This window comes from Tachysurus vachellii, chromosome 9 (assembly GCF_030014155.1).
Source record: "Tachysurus vachellii isolate PV-2020 chromosome 9, HZAU_Pvac_v1, whole genome shotgun sequence".
NCBI lineage: Eukaryota > Metazoa > Chordata > Actinopteri > Siluriformes > Bagridae > Tachysurus > Tachysurus vachellii.
This window is the reverse complement of record NC_083468.1, coordinates 7,155,439-7,170,745: the sequence shown is the minus strand read 5'-3', so window position 1 is coordinate 7,170,745 and position 15,307 is coordinate 7,155,439. Positions and strand designations below refer to the sequence as shown.

General features: G+C 42.4%; 1 protein-coding gene across 6 annotated transcripts in view; it reads right to left on the bottom strand.

The window, feature by feature from the left end:
• kifc3 (kinesin family member C3) overlaps nucleotides 1–15,307 on the bottom strand; it is a 41,261-nt gene that overhangs the window by 13,422 nt on the left and 12,532 nt on the right. For 3 of the 6 annotated variants that reach the window (XM_060877526.1, XM_060877522.1, XM_060877524.1), the window contains exons 2-7: nucleotides 7,166–7,274; nucleotides 4,755–4,894; nucleotides 1,856–2,057; nucleotides 1,600–1,727; nucleotides 1,003–1,068; nucleotides 162–293 (exon numbers count right to left, since the gene is read on the bottom strand). In XM_060877526.1, the coding sequence (XP_060733509.1) occupies nucleotides 162–293; nucleotides 1,003–1,068; nucleotides 1,600–1,727; nucleotides 1,856–2,057; nucleotides 4,755–4,894; nucleotides 7,166–7,247 (750 nt within the window). In that variant the 5' untranslated portion in view covers nucleotides 7,248–7,274. Of the gene's footprint in view, nucleotides 1–161; nucleotides 294–1,002; nucleotides 1,069–1,599; nucleotides 1,728–1,855; nucleotides 2,058–4,754; nucleotides 4,895–6,944; nucleotides 7,104–7,165; nucleotides 7,275–14,960; nucleotides 15,058–15,307 lie in introns of those variants that run through there. The other 3 variants (XM_060877527.1, XM_060877523.1, XM_060877528.1) reach the window with 3 other exon arrangements.

Sequence of the window (15,307 nt, the reverse complement as noted above, 5' to 3'; positions counted from 1 at the left end):
ACACACAGGGACTGAGTGAAACAGGGAACACACCACATTTATGCACCTGACTGATATGACCTGTGAGCAAAGGTGTTTGTGTGTCAGTTACCCAGCTGTGAAGGCAGGTTGTGGGTGTGTGTGTTTGTATGAAGGTAGGTGTGTGTGCCTGTGTCAGTTACCTGGCTGTGAGGGCAGGTGGAGGTGGAGCAGGTATATGCAGGCTCATGGATGCTGCCGGACTTAAGCTCCTGTCTGAGCCGCTGATTCTCGCTCTCTAGGAGCTCCAGCTGCTTCTCCAGGTCTGTCGCCCCCTACACACACACACAAACACACACGTAAATGCATCCTGCTGAAAGACTGTGCTGCTCTCATATGTAAACTAGGTCAGGCTAAGTCTCTAAAGTGTGACGGGAAGCGTCACAGCTCTTGCAGATAAGAAAAGACAGAGAACAATGAAAAAACTAAATGTAGACCCTGGACATACTGTTACTACAGTCCTGGAAGTCATCTTATCTTAATAATATCTATCATTTTATGATTTAAAGTATATACAATGAAAGTATTATTGCAAATGTTATCTGAAGCTAGCTGTTTTGAAATTCAAAATTCAAACAAAAATGGGCGAGCTGCCTCGGCTAGGCGCCTGCACACTGGTGCAAATGGAGCAGCTGTCTTAACCCACAACATAATTGACAGACAAGTGAAGATGTCAAGCTTGTCCTTGTTAGTTAGATGTTGGCTATTCATTTTTTACCCCTCCAGTTTTCAGTCTAAGATGTCACAGTGACAGACGTTAATCCAATTTCTATACATACGTGTGATCATTTACATGATGATTACACAAAAATATATTTGCAGTGTGACGCACAAGCCCAGGCCTCACATCCATTTATAGGAATTTTGGGCTATTAAAATGGGGTTACTGACTGCAAATTAGTTATTATTCAAGGAGGTGACAACTTAAACACTTGGTTTCAGTGAACGCCTCAGAACACACAGTATTAACACAGGATCACTTACCAGCTCAGAGCGCAGTCTCTCCACCTCCTGAGTCCGGTCCACCAGTTTCTTCTCCAGCTCCTCAATCTTAGAGAAAAACAGAGTTTTACTGGTTACTTTTCCAACAAACATTAAGATACACACATGCATATCAGGTAACTGTTTTGTCACAACTGTTATCATAGACACTTTAGAGTAGCATGACCATAACATTGTTCAATAGACAAATCTTTTATTGCAAACTATGGCAAAAAAAAAAAACAACCCTAAAACTGTGCTGACTGTGGAATACCTTAAATGAACAGTATGCTATGTAACATAATTCATGTCCTATAATTGTCATAGAATTGTAATGATCCATTATGTTCTAATATATGAATAGGTTACTTAACCTTCTCCAACACAATAGCCAGTTAGCTAGAACCATCAGCTTGATTTTAGGTATGTGTCAAGCCTGGTCACAATGCAAATTGTTGTTTCATGTATGTCAACAAGTTTCATAAATAAATTCTGTGAAGTGTGTTCTTAGTAAAAGATGTCTTTTTTTATTGCTGTTATGCCAGAACATTAACATTTATTACCAGCACATCCCTGCTTAGTGTGTATCAGTGTGTTCACCTGTGTGTGTAGCCCTGTGATGAGAGCAAGCTGATGCACCTCTTCTTTATGCCAAGGAACTTTCCTTTCTGCAGCAATGTCAGGATAATCCTGAGGACGTGGGGATTCTGCACCGAGTTGCCTTACTTCTATCTCACACACACACACACACACACACACACACGTCAAAGATTTACTGTAGTACATGCAACAAGACTACTCTGCAACTTGCAGCTCCACTACAGATCATACCTGTACACTGTGCTATTTCACTCACTTGTCTTGAAGCCAGCTTGGCTGAGCTGGCTGTCCTGTTCAAGAATCTCTTGACTGGTGAGTGGATGCTCTTGGTTTGTGTCTGTTTTGTTCTGTTGGTCTTGATTAATTTGTGGTGTGCGTGTTCGCTGTAGAAGCCGTCTATCAGTGGCGTCTTCGCTACGTAAACGAGCTTGGAATTTGCACACTTTTTCTTGGAGCGCCTGTGAAGCAGACAACACAAACTAGTTATATTACATTCTCTTCAGTGATGTAAGGATTCAGCAATGTCATGGATTACCGTCATCACTGTAATACTATATGTACTATGTATTAAACCCTATGTATTAAAAAGTTTAATATTGAACCACCTGTATAGTTGATAAAATGGGTGCTATGATCAAGTATCATTTTCCCACCACAAATCAAATTAGAAGTTTTGGCTGCTTTAAAAATATTTTTCATTGCTGGGAGGTCATAAGTTCAACTTTCAAGGATGCCACAGGCATGTGTGGCCAGGAGCCAATGGAGAAAAAAAATGACCAGAGTGAAACAATGAAGACTGGCTTTGTGTGCCTACGTGTTAGCCTTTATGTAGCTAGTTGGTAGCTGTTGTATGATTATTGTATGAGGGGGCTAGTTGGATGGTGGGATCACAACAAATCAAATCAAATCAAATTTTATTTGTCACATACACATACATACAAAGTACGACATGCAGTGAAATGCTTTTTACAACTGTCTGGTATTCAAGTATAAAGGGAAAAAGGAATGCAATTTGGGATAGAAAAAAAAAAGGAGGTAGATAAAGTATAAACTATATAAAAACTATATAAAATATGAAAATATATGTGAAAAAGTGTGTATATACATACATGCGTTTTTATGATTGTCCTTAAAGTGTCCATGTGCAGTATGGTGTGTGTATATAGTGTATAAAGTGGTATATAGTGTATAAAGTGGATATAATAATAAGCATATAATAATTAATGTTTAGGAAGGCTTAAACATTACTTGTCCAGTTATTACAGGATGTAGATTACATCCTGTAGATTAGAAAAAAAATTCTAGTCATAAAAAAAGAAGAAAATGAGATGCTTGCAATTATCTCCATTCAGGATCAGCACATCCATGGCTGACAAAAAAAAAGAAAAAAAAAATCAAGCACATTCACAGAAATACACAGAAACTAGCAGAATGGACTAGAAGAGAGCAGCTCTATAGAGAACATTCTCTGTGAAGAGAATCACACAGAGGGCAAAAAGAGCTCACAGCCAAACACAAAGACGGAGAGTGAGAAGGGAATGTGAGCAAATGACTAGAAATGGGAGCGTGTGACCATCTGTACAGGTGAGACATGACACAGTTGGGCAAAACACAATTCCCAGCTCTTTAATAATATTGATAGCTTGTTATAAACCTGATCAACAATGTTAATTACCTGGGATTCCTGAAAAACGATATGAGAACCAGTGAGTTAAGGGTAGGATAAATATACAGAAGACTTTAGTGTCATATTAATGCTAATCAGACAAACAAAAGCTGAACGGTTGGGTTTTAATATTTAGCATGTATGCAAAGGAACACATATTAATCCAAGAGAGGGTGTTATGAGGTCTAACAAGGACTTAATATCATCACCCCAAAGATTTCACTGAAGTGATTTACTGTATTCTCTTTACACCACAGCAACTTGCAAAAACAGTACTTTTTTGATATTTATTAATGAATATAACTGTTTATAACATTTGTTGATATGGAACATCCAGAAGTCAAATTAGTTCCTTGTCATTTACTTAATTAGCAGATAATTCCCTCTTCTCAGAGAGAGAGAGAGAGAGAGAGAGAGAGAGAGAGAGAGAGAGAGAGAGAGAGAGAGAGAGAGAGGACGAAAAACAGACTTAGAAGTTACAGAGTTAAAGAGAAACAGATGGCAGTTGATGAAGAGGCTGAGCAGCACAATACAAAAACGGTAGCACTTCACTGGAAGTCAGTGATATTGACAAATATTAACTGCTTAAACACGGAAGAGTCAGATATACTTACGCATGCCGGCTCTCTAATCTACCTGATTGAAGTGGAAAGTTCTATAGTAATAAATCCCATTTTGCTAGGCGTTAACACTTGATAAAACGTCAATACACTGTAGGCCGAGTACGCAGTTGTGACACACATGCATGAGCGTCCCACGTCAAAGCTTTTGTGTTTGATCATAAAGTTGCTGCACATTCAAAGGAAAAACACCAGTCTCTCAAAGACATGAACACAGCTGGGGAGCACCTGATCAACCACCAATCAGGGATGAGCATGAGATGTGGAGTGAAGAGACTAGAAACTCAGATATGAAGAGCCCAGATCATTCCCATTTATACTCTCTCTCTGTCTCTCACACTTTCACACACAGGCACAAATACAGGGACACATCAGCGCAACTAGATATACACAACATCTGTGAGGTATTTCACTTACCTAATAAGCACTGACTGTTAGTCAAGCACTAAATGTTCAATAGTTCAATACAATACACCAATCCAACACTGTGTTGGAAATTAGTTGCTTACATCATCTTTAGGGAACATTTATATTTAATTAGAAAACGGATATATAATAATAATAAAGTGAAATTGAAACGCATATGCAGGGTTCATTCTGCCAAAACAGAACATGAAATATGTAAATCCTATGGAAATGTGAAACAGTGAAGTCTATTTTGACAGGCTTATAAACACACAAACACATTCTCTTCCTCTTGGACACACCTTTACACTTTTAAACACACATTCGCTTTCCCCACTTTAAATAGACTTTAACATGAGATTGAAGTTAAATGAGCAACAGAGAAGCTGAAAATCCCCCTAGTGTAACAGAACAGCCTGTGCAAGCAGTCAAACGCTCAACATTTTATGGTAGGTTAATGTTACCTGTATAAGCAGCTGCTGGTCAGAGAGGCTGGGATCGGGGAGGTCCGAGGTCAAACGGCGGCGTTGGAGGACTGAGTTGGGCAGTGTCAGGAAGGAACTCTCCTCCTCACCATCGCTGATCAGGAAATCCACTGAGCTTGCTGCACACAGACACACACACGTACACACACTGTATATACTTGGAATGTAGCCACACTGCCAGTACTGTATACAAAGCACAATTTTCTATTTATTTATTTAATTTTTTTAAAAGAAATTTCGGCGGACACAAGGGGTGTTTATCAGTCCTCGTATGGTGAGACACATCAACAAAAAAAAAAATAAATAAAAATGTTCTTGTCCCCAAGCAAAAGTCAAAACCTCCCACTCGTACATGAGGTCCTTATAGTGCACTTACAATATTTATCCTTAATAACTGCTGTCAGGGACATAGTGGTTTAAATTAGAGCAATGTTAATATTTTAATAATCACTAGATTAAAGGTCCAAACATAATATCTGTAAGAAGCACTGAAAAACAGCCCCTCTAGATGAGACAAATTATGAACTTGAGTGATATAGCTGAGGTTGAGGGATGGTCAGGACCATACCAAGCTGACAGTGGTGCACTTTTTACATCTGACATTTTACCAGTGTTTCCAGGGGCAAAGTGTTGGGGCTCTTATTTAATAAAATATTCACTTCGTTTATCTCACTTTACTATAAATGCAATTCTCAGGTTAGCACCGAATTCACTTTTCTTTTCTTTCCTTAGTTTCTTTTCTTATCTGTCCATTTGCACAATAACAAATTCAAGGGCCATGGGAACAGGCACAGCGTGTTAAATGCATTATGCTAACAGATAAAGGGCTTCTGCAAGTGACACATTAACCTAACATGGGTACCTGCATGTGTGTGAGTTAGTGTCTGTGTTTCATTTTCTCAATCCACTGCACAGTGCTTCATGGTCTTATCATGGGCAAAACAATCAGGGCTCTGTGCTCCTACAAGCCCAGACTACACACAAAACAAGCTTGCGATTAAGATGGAGTTCAGTTTCACCTGAAACTTTCTGTAATCTGGGCTAAAGACTACAGAGACAATATTATAGGAAAAACACACAAGCAGACATTCAGAAAGCATAAGGTTTGTATAGTCAATAACACAGCAGACTAATGACGTCAAATGGGACCTGCGGCCTAATGCTTTCAACGTGGGAGGGAAGAACACACAATATGCCTGCCATTCAAGTGGTTAAGGTAGTGAACGCACTGTTGCGAAGCAACTGGTAAGTATGTATGCAGAGAAGGGCTAAATAAAGCCGGCTTTGCGTTGTACGGTTTTTAGAAATTGACCAAAGAATGCATGTGGCAATGTTCCAGCAGTGTCAGAAATGTTTGATCAGAAAGTAACTTGCAGTAGTGATGATAAAAAAAAAAAAGCTATAAGACAGTACCAATGTCACGGGGCACCTACACATACATAACATTAATGGACCAAAAAATATCCTTATATTAACATCACTCTCACTTTAAACAATATTTTCTGCAAGATTTTGGGGTTGAAACATAAGTAGGACATCATTTAACCAGTCAAGGGTTCTGTATGGTTGACAGACATCAATATTGCATCGCAGGTCATGACCTCTGAGCTCTTCAGGCTAAAAGAATGAACTGGAAATATGGAATTAGTAAATGCAGTAAATATAAGCCTGTCGCAACATATCACCAGTTCCTCACATGGCATGAGTTAACCAGAAGTCCTCTCACTGTAATAATGTCTTAATTATGGTGTTTGTTATCGGTTTCATATAACATGCTGATGGCACTCGGTGTTAGAGTGTTTATGAAGTGGGAATATAATTTCTCAGGAATCTAGTCTTGAGGAATTGACTCCTCTATGGAGATTATGGTTAAGGTTATGTGTGAAACGTGCCTTAATTTTGGAAACGTACAAGTCTTGGACAAACTGTCTGTCCTTCAGCTGTTCATCTATGATTTTAGCTAAGACGCTTGCTTTAGATATGTGACAGCTCTGAACTATGCATGATAATTACACTGCAGGCCAAATATTTCAGTATATTATATAAGTGACACTTATCTATAGCTTTACCGTTGTCAATGTCAGCAGCTTAGCAGGACAAAAATGAATGAACACACGCAAAACACACCAACATTTTAAGAAACCTAATTCAGTCGCTAAAGAGCTTTACCTCGAACAAGTGTAAATGATTTCCCCCTCATTCAGCCTGATATCCTTTTCCTTCTGTCGCATTCTTGTCCTCCACACTTCTCCTCTCTGACTGAGCTATCGAGCCCCACACACACACACACACACACCCACCTACCCTCGCTCACTTTCATTCACACACATTCCTGTCATCTGAAAAATGTCACCGCACTGGTTTCAGTGAAACCATGTGAGCACACTCACCGTCCAATGAGAGGTCGGTGTTCCAGAGCTCCTGAAGGCAGGGGGCGTGGCCAAGGTCCCACGTCTTTCGTGTGCCAAACATGACCGCTGGGCCAAGCAGAGCGTACCGCTAGCAGAGAGGGAAGGAGGAAAAGAGCAAGAGAGAGAGAAAGAAAACAATAATACTTGTCATTTATATGAAACATGGTATTAAACCTCTTCTGCTGGTGACTAGGATTCAAAGGATTTTCTGCTACACCGAATATTTCAGATTCCAGAGTAGTACACACAAACATACACCTGATAGTGTATAACACAAGCTATGTTAGTGCCTTTCATCTGCCCAGAACACACACATATGGACAAACACACACTCATACAGTACGCACGCACACACACGGATGGACGCAGGGATTAACACTCGCATGTGCGCACACACACAGACACTAGAATGCACACACATACACACACAGCTCATTAAAGCACAAACAGGAAAGCCTGAGGCTCTGCTGCCTTTGCTCTCAATCCAACAGACAGTACAGATTTTCCAGGATCGTTACAATGCTGTGGAAGTCACAATGTGACATTATCATCATTATCATTGCCCTAAAACAGGGGTCCTCCAAAGGGGGCAATGTTCGTGTGTGTGTGTGAGTGAGTGAGTGAGAGAGTGTGTGAGTGATTGAGTGTGTACACAGTTACACTTAAAGAAGCACCTAATCTTTATCTAAAGACCAAAATCAGTTCAATAGTTCAGCTCCTGTTTAAAAGGAATCTAAAATCATATCAATACCTTTTGTTAAGACTGAAGAGCCCTGTTCTGGTATATCTACACACTACAGTTTCACTTGGACATGCTTTCTCACTACAAATAAAAAAAACATCCCAAACATCCCAAAAAAGTTAAATAATTGATAGTATAGACTCTGAAAAACTGCACAAGCCCATATTTCCTGTGTAGAGTGTAATACAATAGTGCAACCACTGGGGGAAGTAGCAGTGATGAGACTGTAATGCGAGACATTTGTATGTGCATACTGAAACAGGTTTGTGACATGTCTTTGAACACATGCCAATGAACATTTAGATAAATAAAATAGAATACTTACATATAATCTGATTACTAATTATCTAACCACCTAACTAATTACTGTCAGGTATCAGGAATCACAAGCCACACACACACACGCCAAACTCACACACACACAGTGAGGCCAACTCTCACTCACACACACGCAGTGATGCCACTCACACACACACGCAGTGATGCCACTCACACACACACACGTGCGCACCGTGATGCCACTCACTCACTCACACACGCGCGCACCGTGATGCCACTCACTCACTCACACACGCGCACCGTGATGCCACTCACTCACTCACACACGCGCGCACCGTGATGCCACTCACACACGCGCGCCGTGATGCCACTCACACACACGCGCTCGCCGTGATGCCACTCACACACACGCGCTCGCCGTGATGCCACTCACACACACGCGCTCGCAGTGATGCCACTCACACACACGCGCTCGCAGTGATGCCACTCACACACACGCGCTCGCAGTGATGCCACTCACACACACGCTCGCAGTGATGCCACTCACACACACACGCTCGCAGTGATGCCACTCACACACACACGCTCGCAGTGATGCCACTCACACACACACGCTCGCAGTGATGCCACTCACACACACACGCTCGCAGTGATGCCACTCACACACACACGCTCGCAGTGATGCCACTCACACACACACGCTCGCAGTGATGCCACTCACACACACACGCTCGCAGTGATGCCACTCACACACACACGCTCGCAGTGATGCCTCACACACACACGCTCGCAGTGATGCCTCACACACACACGCTCGCAGTGATGCCTCACACACACACGCTCACAGTGATGCCTCACACACACACGCTCACAGTGATGCCTCACACACACACACACACTCACAGTGATGCCTCACACACACACACACACTCACAGTGATGCCTCACACACACACACACACTCACAGTGATGCCTCACACACACACACACACTCACAGTGATGCCTCACACACACACACACACTCACAGTGATGCCTCACACACACACACACTCACAGTGATGCCTCACACACACACACACTCACAGTGATGCCTCACACACACACACACACTCACAGTGATGCCTCACACACACACACACACTCACAGTGATGCCTCACACACACACACACTCACAGTGATGCCTCACACACACACACACTCACAGTGATGCCTCACACACACACACACTCACAGTGATGCCTCACACACACACACACTCACAGTGATGCCTCACACACACACACACTCACAGTGATGCCTCACACACACACACTCACAGTGATGCCTCACACACACACACACTCACAGTGATGCCTCACACACACACACACTCACAGTGATGCCTCACACACACACACTCACAGTGATGCCTCACACACACACACTCACAGTGATGCCTCACACACACACACTCACAGTGATGCCTCACACACACACTCACAGTGATGCCTCACACACACACACTCACAGTGATGCCTCACACACACACACAGTGATGCCTCACACACACACACTCACAGTGATGCCTCACACACACACACTCACAGTGATGCCTCACACACACACACTCACAGTGATGCCTCACACACACACTCACAGTGATGCCTCACACACACACTCACAGTGATGCCACACACACACACTCACAGTGATGCCACACACACACACTCACAGTGATGCCACACACACACACTCACAGTGATGCCACACACACACACACAGTGATGCCACACACACACACACAGTGATGCCACACACACACACACACTCACAGTGATGCCTCACACACACACACACACTCACAGTGATGCCTCACACACACACACACACTCACACACCAGACACACACACTCACAGTGATGCCACACACACACACACACAGTGATGCCACACACACACAGTGATGCCACACACACACAGTGATGCCACACACACACACAGTGATGCCACACACACACACACAGTGATGCCACACACACACACACAGTGATGCCACACACACACACACAGTGATGCCACACACACACACACACAGTGATGCCACACACACACACACACACAGTGATGCCACACACACACACAGTGATGCCACACACACACACACAGTGATGCCACACACACACACACACACAGTGATGCCACACACACACACACACACACAGTGATGCCACACACACACACACACACACACAGTGATGCCACACACACACACACACACAGTGATGCCACACACACACACACACACACACACAGTGATGCCACACACACACACAGTGATGCCACACACACACACAGTGATGCCACACACACACACAGTGATGCCACACACACACACAGTGATGCCACACACACACACAGTGATGCCACACACACACACAGTGATGCCACACACACACACAGTGATGCCACACACACACAGTGATGCCACACACACACAGTGATGCCACACACACACAGTGATGCCACACACACACAGTGATGCCACACACACACAGTGATGCCACACACACACACAGTGATGCCACACACACACACAGAGATGCCACACACACACACAGAGATGCCACACACACACAGTGATGCCACACACACACACAGTGATGCCACACACACACACAGTGATGCCACACACACACAGTGATGCCACACACACACACAGTGATGCCACACACACACACAGATGCCACACACAGTGATGCCCCACACACACACACACACACTGTCTCTCGCGCGCACACACACTGTCTCTCGCGCGCACACACACTGTCTCTCGCGCGCACACACACTGTCTCTCGCGCGCACACACACTGTCTCTCGCGCGCACACACACTGTCTCACACGCGCACACACACTGTCTCACACGCGCACACACACTGTCTCACACGCGCACACACACTGTCTCACACGCGCACACACACTGTCTCACACGCGCACACACACTGTCTCACACGCGCACACACACTGTCTCACACGCGCACACACACTGTCTCACACGCGCACACACACTGTCTCACACGCGCACACACTGTCTCACACGCACACACACTGTCTCACACGCACACACACTGTCTCACACGCACACACACTGTCTCACACGCACACTGTGTCTCTCTCTCTCTCTCTCACTCACACACACACAGTCTCACAAACACACACTGTCTCACAAACACACACTGTCTCACAAACACACACTGTCTCACAAACACACACTGTCTCACAAACACACACTGTCTCACAAACACACACACCTGCTTTCCTGTTTTCCGGTAATCTGTGGTAGGGATGTAGTGCTCCCGCTCCTGCCAGTCTTTGTGAAAAAGCGACCTGACCCAACCCAACATCTTTCTAACTAAATCGCTGATGCTCAGATTTACACCATCATGGTAAAGAAAAGAAGAATGAAGAAAGGCCAAACGGAGGGAAAGGGAACACAGCCGTTTGCTGAGATGTAAGCGAATTGCTGCATGTTCCCAGTCGTGATTACCCATAATCCTTTAAACCTGACAGCAGATGGACTACTCCCTCCCTCCACCTCTTGCTGTGGTCAAGGGCGAAGCAGACCAGACATCCAGGGCCAAATTCAGACAAGTTCGAGTTAGCACCTGTTCCAAAAAAAAAAAAAAAACCTCACTCTCCAACAAGTCCACTGCACTCCCTATGTGTAAGGTCTGGACTGAGTAAATGGAGTGAAGCATCATTTGCTAAGGACTTAATTAAAAAAAATAAGAACAGTGACTTAAAAAATAAAAGGTTCCTCTTGGCACAAATGTCTACGATTGGCTTTTTCAAGATGGATGTGTTAAATTTGCCTTAGTTTTATTTGTTTATGACCAAACAGCTAAATAAGCAAAGGAATCATAAATCTTTTAGTTTATCAAATGGCAGACCTGGATAAATCACACTCATCTCTAACTACATTTAGTAATTGTCATGTGTGCAGCAGTCTGGGAAAATCCAGCACATGTTGCTGTGGCTCAAAACAACCAAGTCTCCAGTCAATAATACACTTTGACCTCTATTTTAAGAAAACAATTACATTTTACCCAAATGATATGGAAAAGCTTCCTAACCATGCCTTGGCAAACCATTGTAACCTTGGATATTCTTGAAAAGATTCTTTCTCTCTCTATAAGTAGATTAACTTATGACATAATTTGACTTCCTGATTAGATTTTGCCTATCTCTGCAGTTAGCTTGGTTAGTCTATGCACACCAAACATGTTAGTTTTCCTAACCTCATGTGATTTTCACTGATGACCATTAGAGGGCTGCAGCACTCCTGAGACTATATGTAGAAGGAATGAGGTCAATGTCGGAGTCATTTACCGCCGGATGACCTAAAAGCATTCAACTCTCTCTCACACCCACGGATCAGCACCTCAGCTCTCTTCTCCCTCTGTATCAGGAAAGTTCGGATACTGTCAGAGTGTCAGTAATAAAAGCTTGCTGCTATGACATACATTCCCACTTCTTTAAATATAATTTATGCTTTGGTCTAATTGTTCCATACCTATGTGTTGACATTTTAACAGCAGATGTTCTACTGCAGGAGTCAGAGGAAGGCACTCACTCTTTACCTTAAAGCAAAGCTAACATTAAAATACCACAGATTCAACAGTGCAGGAATGTCTGCACAAACAAAAGCTCCTTCTAAAGTTAATTAAACTTTGTCAGCATTAAGCACAGATATGAAACTTACCTTTTTTAAAGGATGGATTGAGTCCAGATTAAATTCAGAAAACAATACATCACAAACAGGACAAAAACTGACCTAGCATACAGCATTAGAGTCAGATTTAAGGGGAAGAAAAAAATAATTTTATAAAAAATCCTCATACTTGAATGCAAGTAACTGTACAGCAAAAAAATTGTAAAGTTCATTAAGCAGTATTTATTCTAACCAGGTTAATTAAAAGGGGATGTGCCTTAATTTCTAATGCAATATTATCCAGAAAATGCAGCATGCCATGCATGTGTGTGGTCGTGCATCGATGTACGTGTGTTTTAGTGGACTCATAAATTAATGACAGAATTGGGAATGTCAAAAGCGAGAAAGAAAATCAAACTTACATTAAAATGAAAGACTGTTAAAAAGTGGTATCGAACTGCTTGTAATAATGTATTTAATGCAATATAGCGAGTTGAGTGAATAAAAGGACTAAGGGAATTCTAATCCTTTACTAAAATAAGTTTATAATAAAGCACAACATGCTTCTGACCTGGCTAAAAAAATGTCAAAGACGGTCTCACATGTGAGCTGTGGGGCTCTGCAAGTACTTTTAGTAAGTTATTCTACATGTCTAGCTAGCATTTCTTTCATTCCTCTTGAAGTGTGAAGTGATGTATTGTACTAGAAGGAAAGTTAGATGACAGCTTTGCTATAGTTACTTAGATGTGTAACATCAGCTTGAAGCATGTTCAGTTTAAAGCAACATACCAAATAAAAAATTTACAAGGGAAGTGGGGATTTTTCTTTCTACCAGGCAACTAAAATAAGCCCACTTATAAAATCTGCCTGTCCTCGGTGCATAGGGTATTGAGTTGTCCTACTTTATTCATTGTCTCATTATAAAGATAGTTCATAATTTTTTTGTCTGAGAAATGAACTGAAACAGAAACCCCCAAAGCCTCCTGCTTTTCTCCATTCCCCTACCTCCTGTTTGGAGACAATATGTGCATAAAGCCGGGCTCACACCGAGTTATATTGGTCACGATTTGGTCGTCTCAGACAAATTTTAAAAATCCTAAAAGATTTCTAGAATCCTAGAGTAAAATCTCTAGTCTTTGATCACTGGTTTGACATCGTCACTGACAGCCGATTAAATGCCGTTGCAATCAGTTTTTTCCTCAGATAAAGTTGTCAGTGTCAGCAGATTTCACACTCATGTTAAAAATCGTACAGTGTGAGCCCAGCTTAAGAAAAAAACTGAAGAGTTGATAAGATTTACTTCAACGGGAACACAAAACTAATTTCCAGGACAGAAACATTTGTTAAAATTAACATAATGAAACTAACGTAATCTACAACACATTGTTAAGGTATTGTAAACTATTATGATAATAAAATCCATTTTTAAATGCAGCAAATGTACTGAGTTCAATTCCAAATGGAAATGTCATGGGAACATCACATGGGAAACATATATTCTTAGAGCACACACTGGATGATGAAAAAAAAATCACAATTTTGCAGCATTTGTTCTATCAGAACAGTTCATATTTTAGGCACTTTGCTGACATGAAAAAGGCAATACATCCAGTGGTATGTAACAATCAGTTAACAGGCTGTGACGAAAGACTAGAGAGCTACTACTGAAAAAGAGCATTTCATTAGACCAGCCGTAAGCATCAATTATTCAACACAAACACACACACATGATCCGCTCACTGTATGGTGTGCCATAATGAATCCAGCAGGCTGCTGCTATCTGCAGTGTCTCACACATCAGCCTTTGTGTCTCATTTGCGTGGAGACACACACACACACCCCCACACACAGACACACAGGATGACAAATTTACACAAGATGAGAACAATATAACATGCTGCTCCTGAGTGTGAATGAGTGGATATCAGAGACAGTACATATTTTAGATATAAAAGAGTCAGCGCCTCTGCTATAATTAGGAGCTAGCAGCCCTCGAGCTAACAAATCCTTTAGCGTTTAGCTGCCTAAACTGGAACATATCAACGCTGTCCATTTGTACTCACCTCCTGGCTCTCTTCATCTCAGCACTGTCATGGAGAGGAGCACTGTACGCTAACTGTACACACACCACCATGCACGGTCACACTGCCACCAGCACCCCGCTCTGGATTCCCACCCCTCCTCTCAGTCTCTCACTCTCTCACACACACACACTTTCTCCTTCTTTCTCTCACACACACTCTTTCCCTCTCTCCAACACTACGCTTTCACTTGCAGTTCCTTAGTAACGGAAATATAACTAGCATCACTGCTCATCTCCCCTCCTTCTCTCCATCTTTTCTCCATTGCTCCCTTCATTAGCTCCAGAAATAAATAATTTAACTACTTTGGTCCTCCTACCTAGCCATTA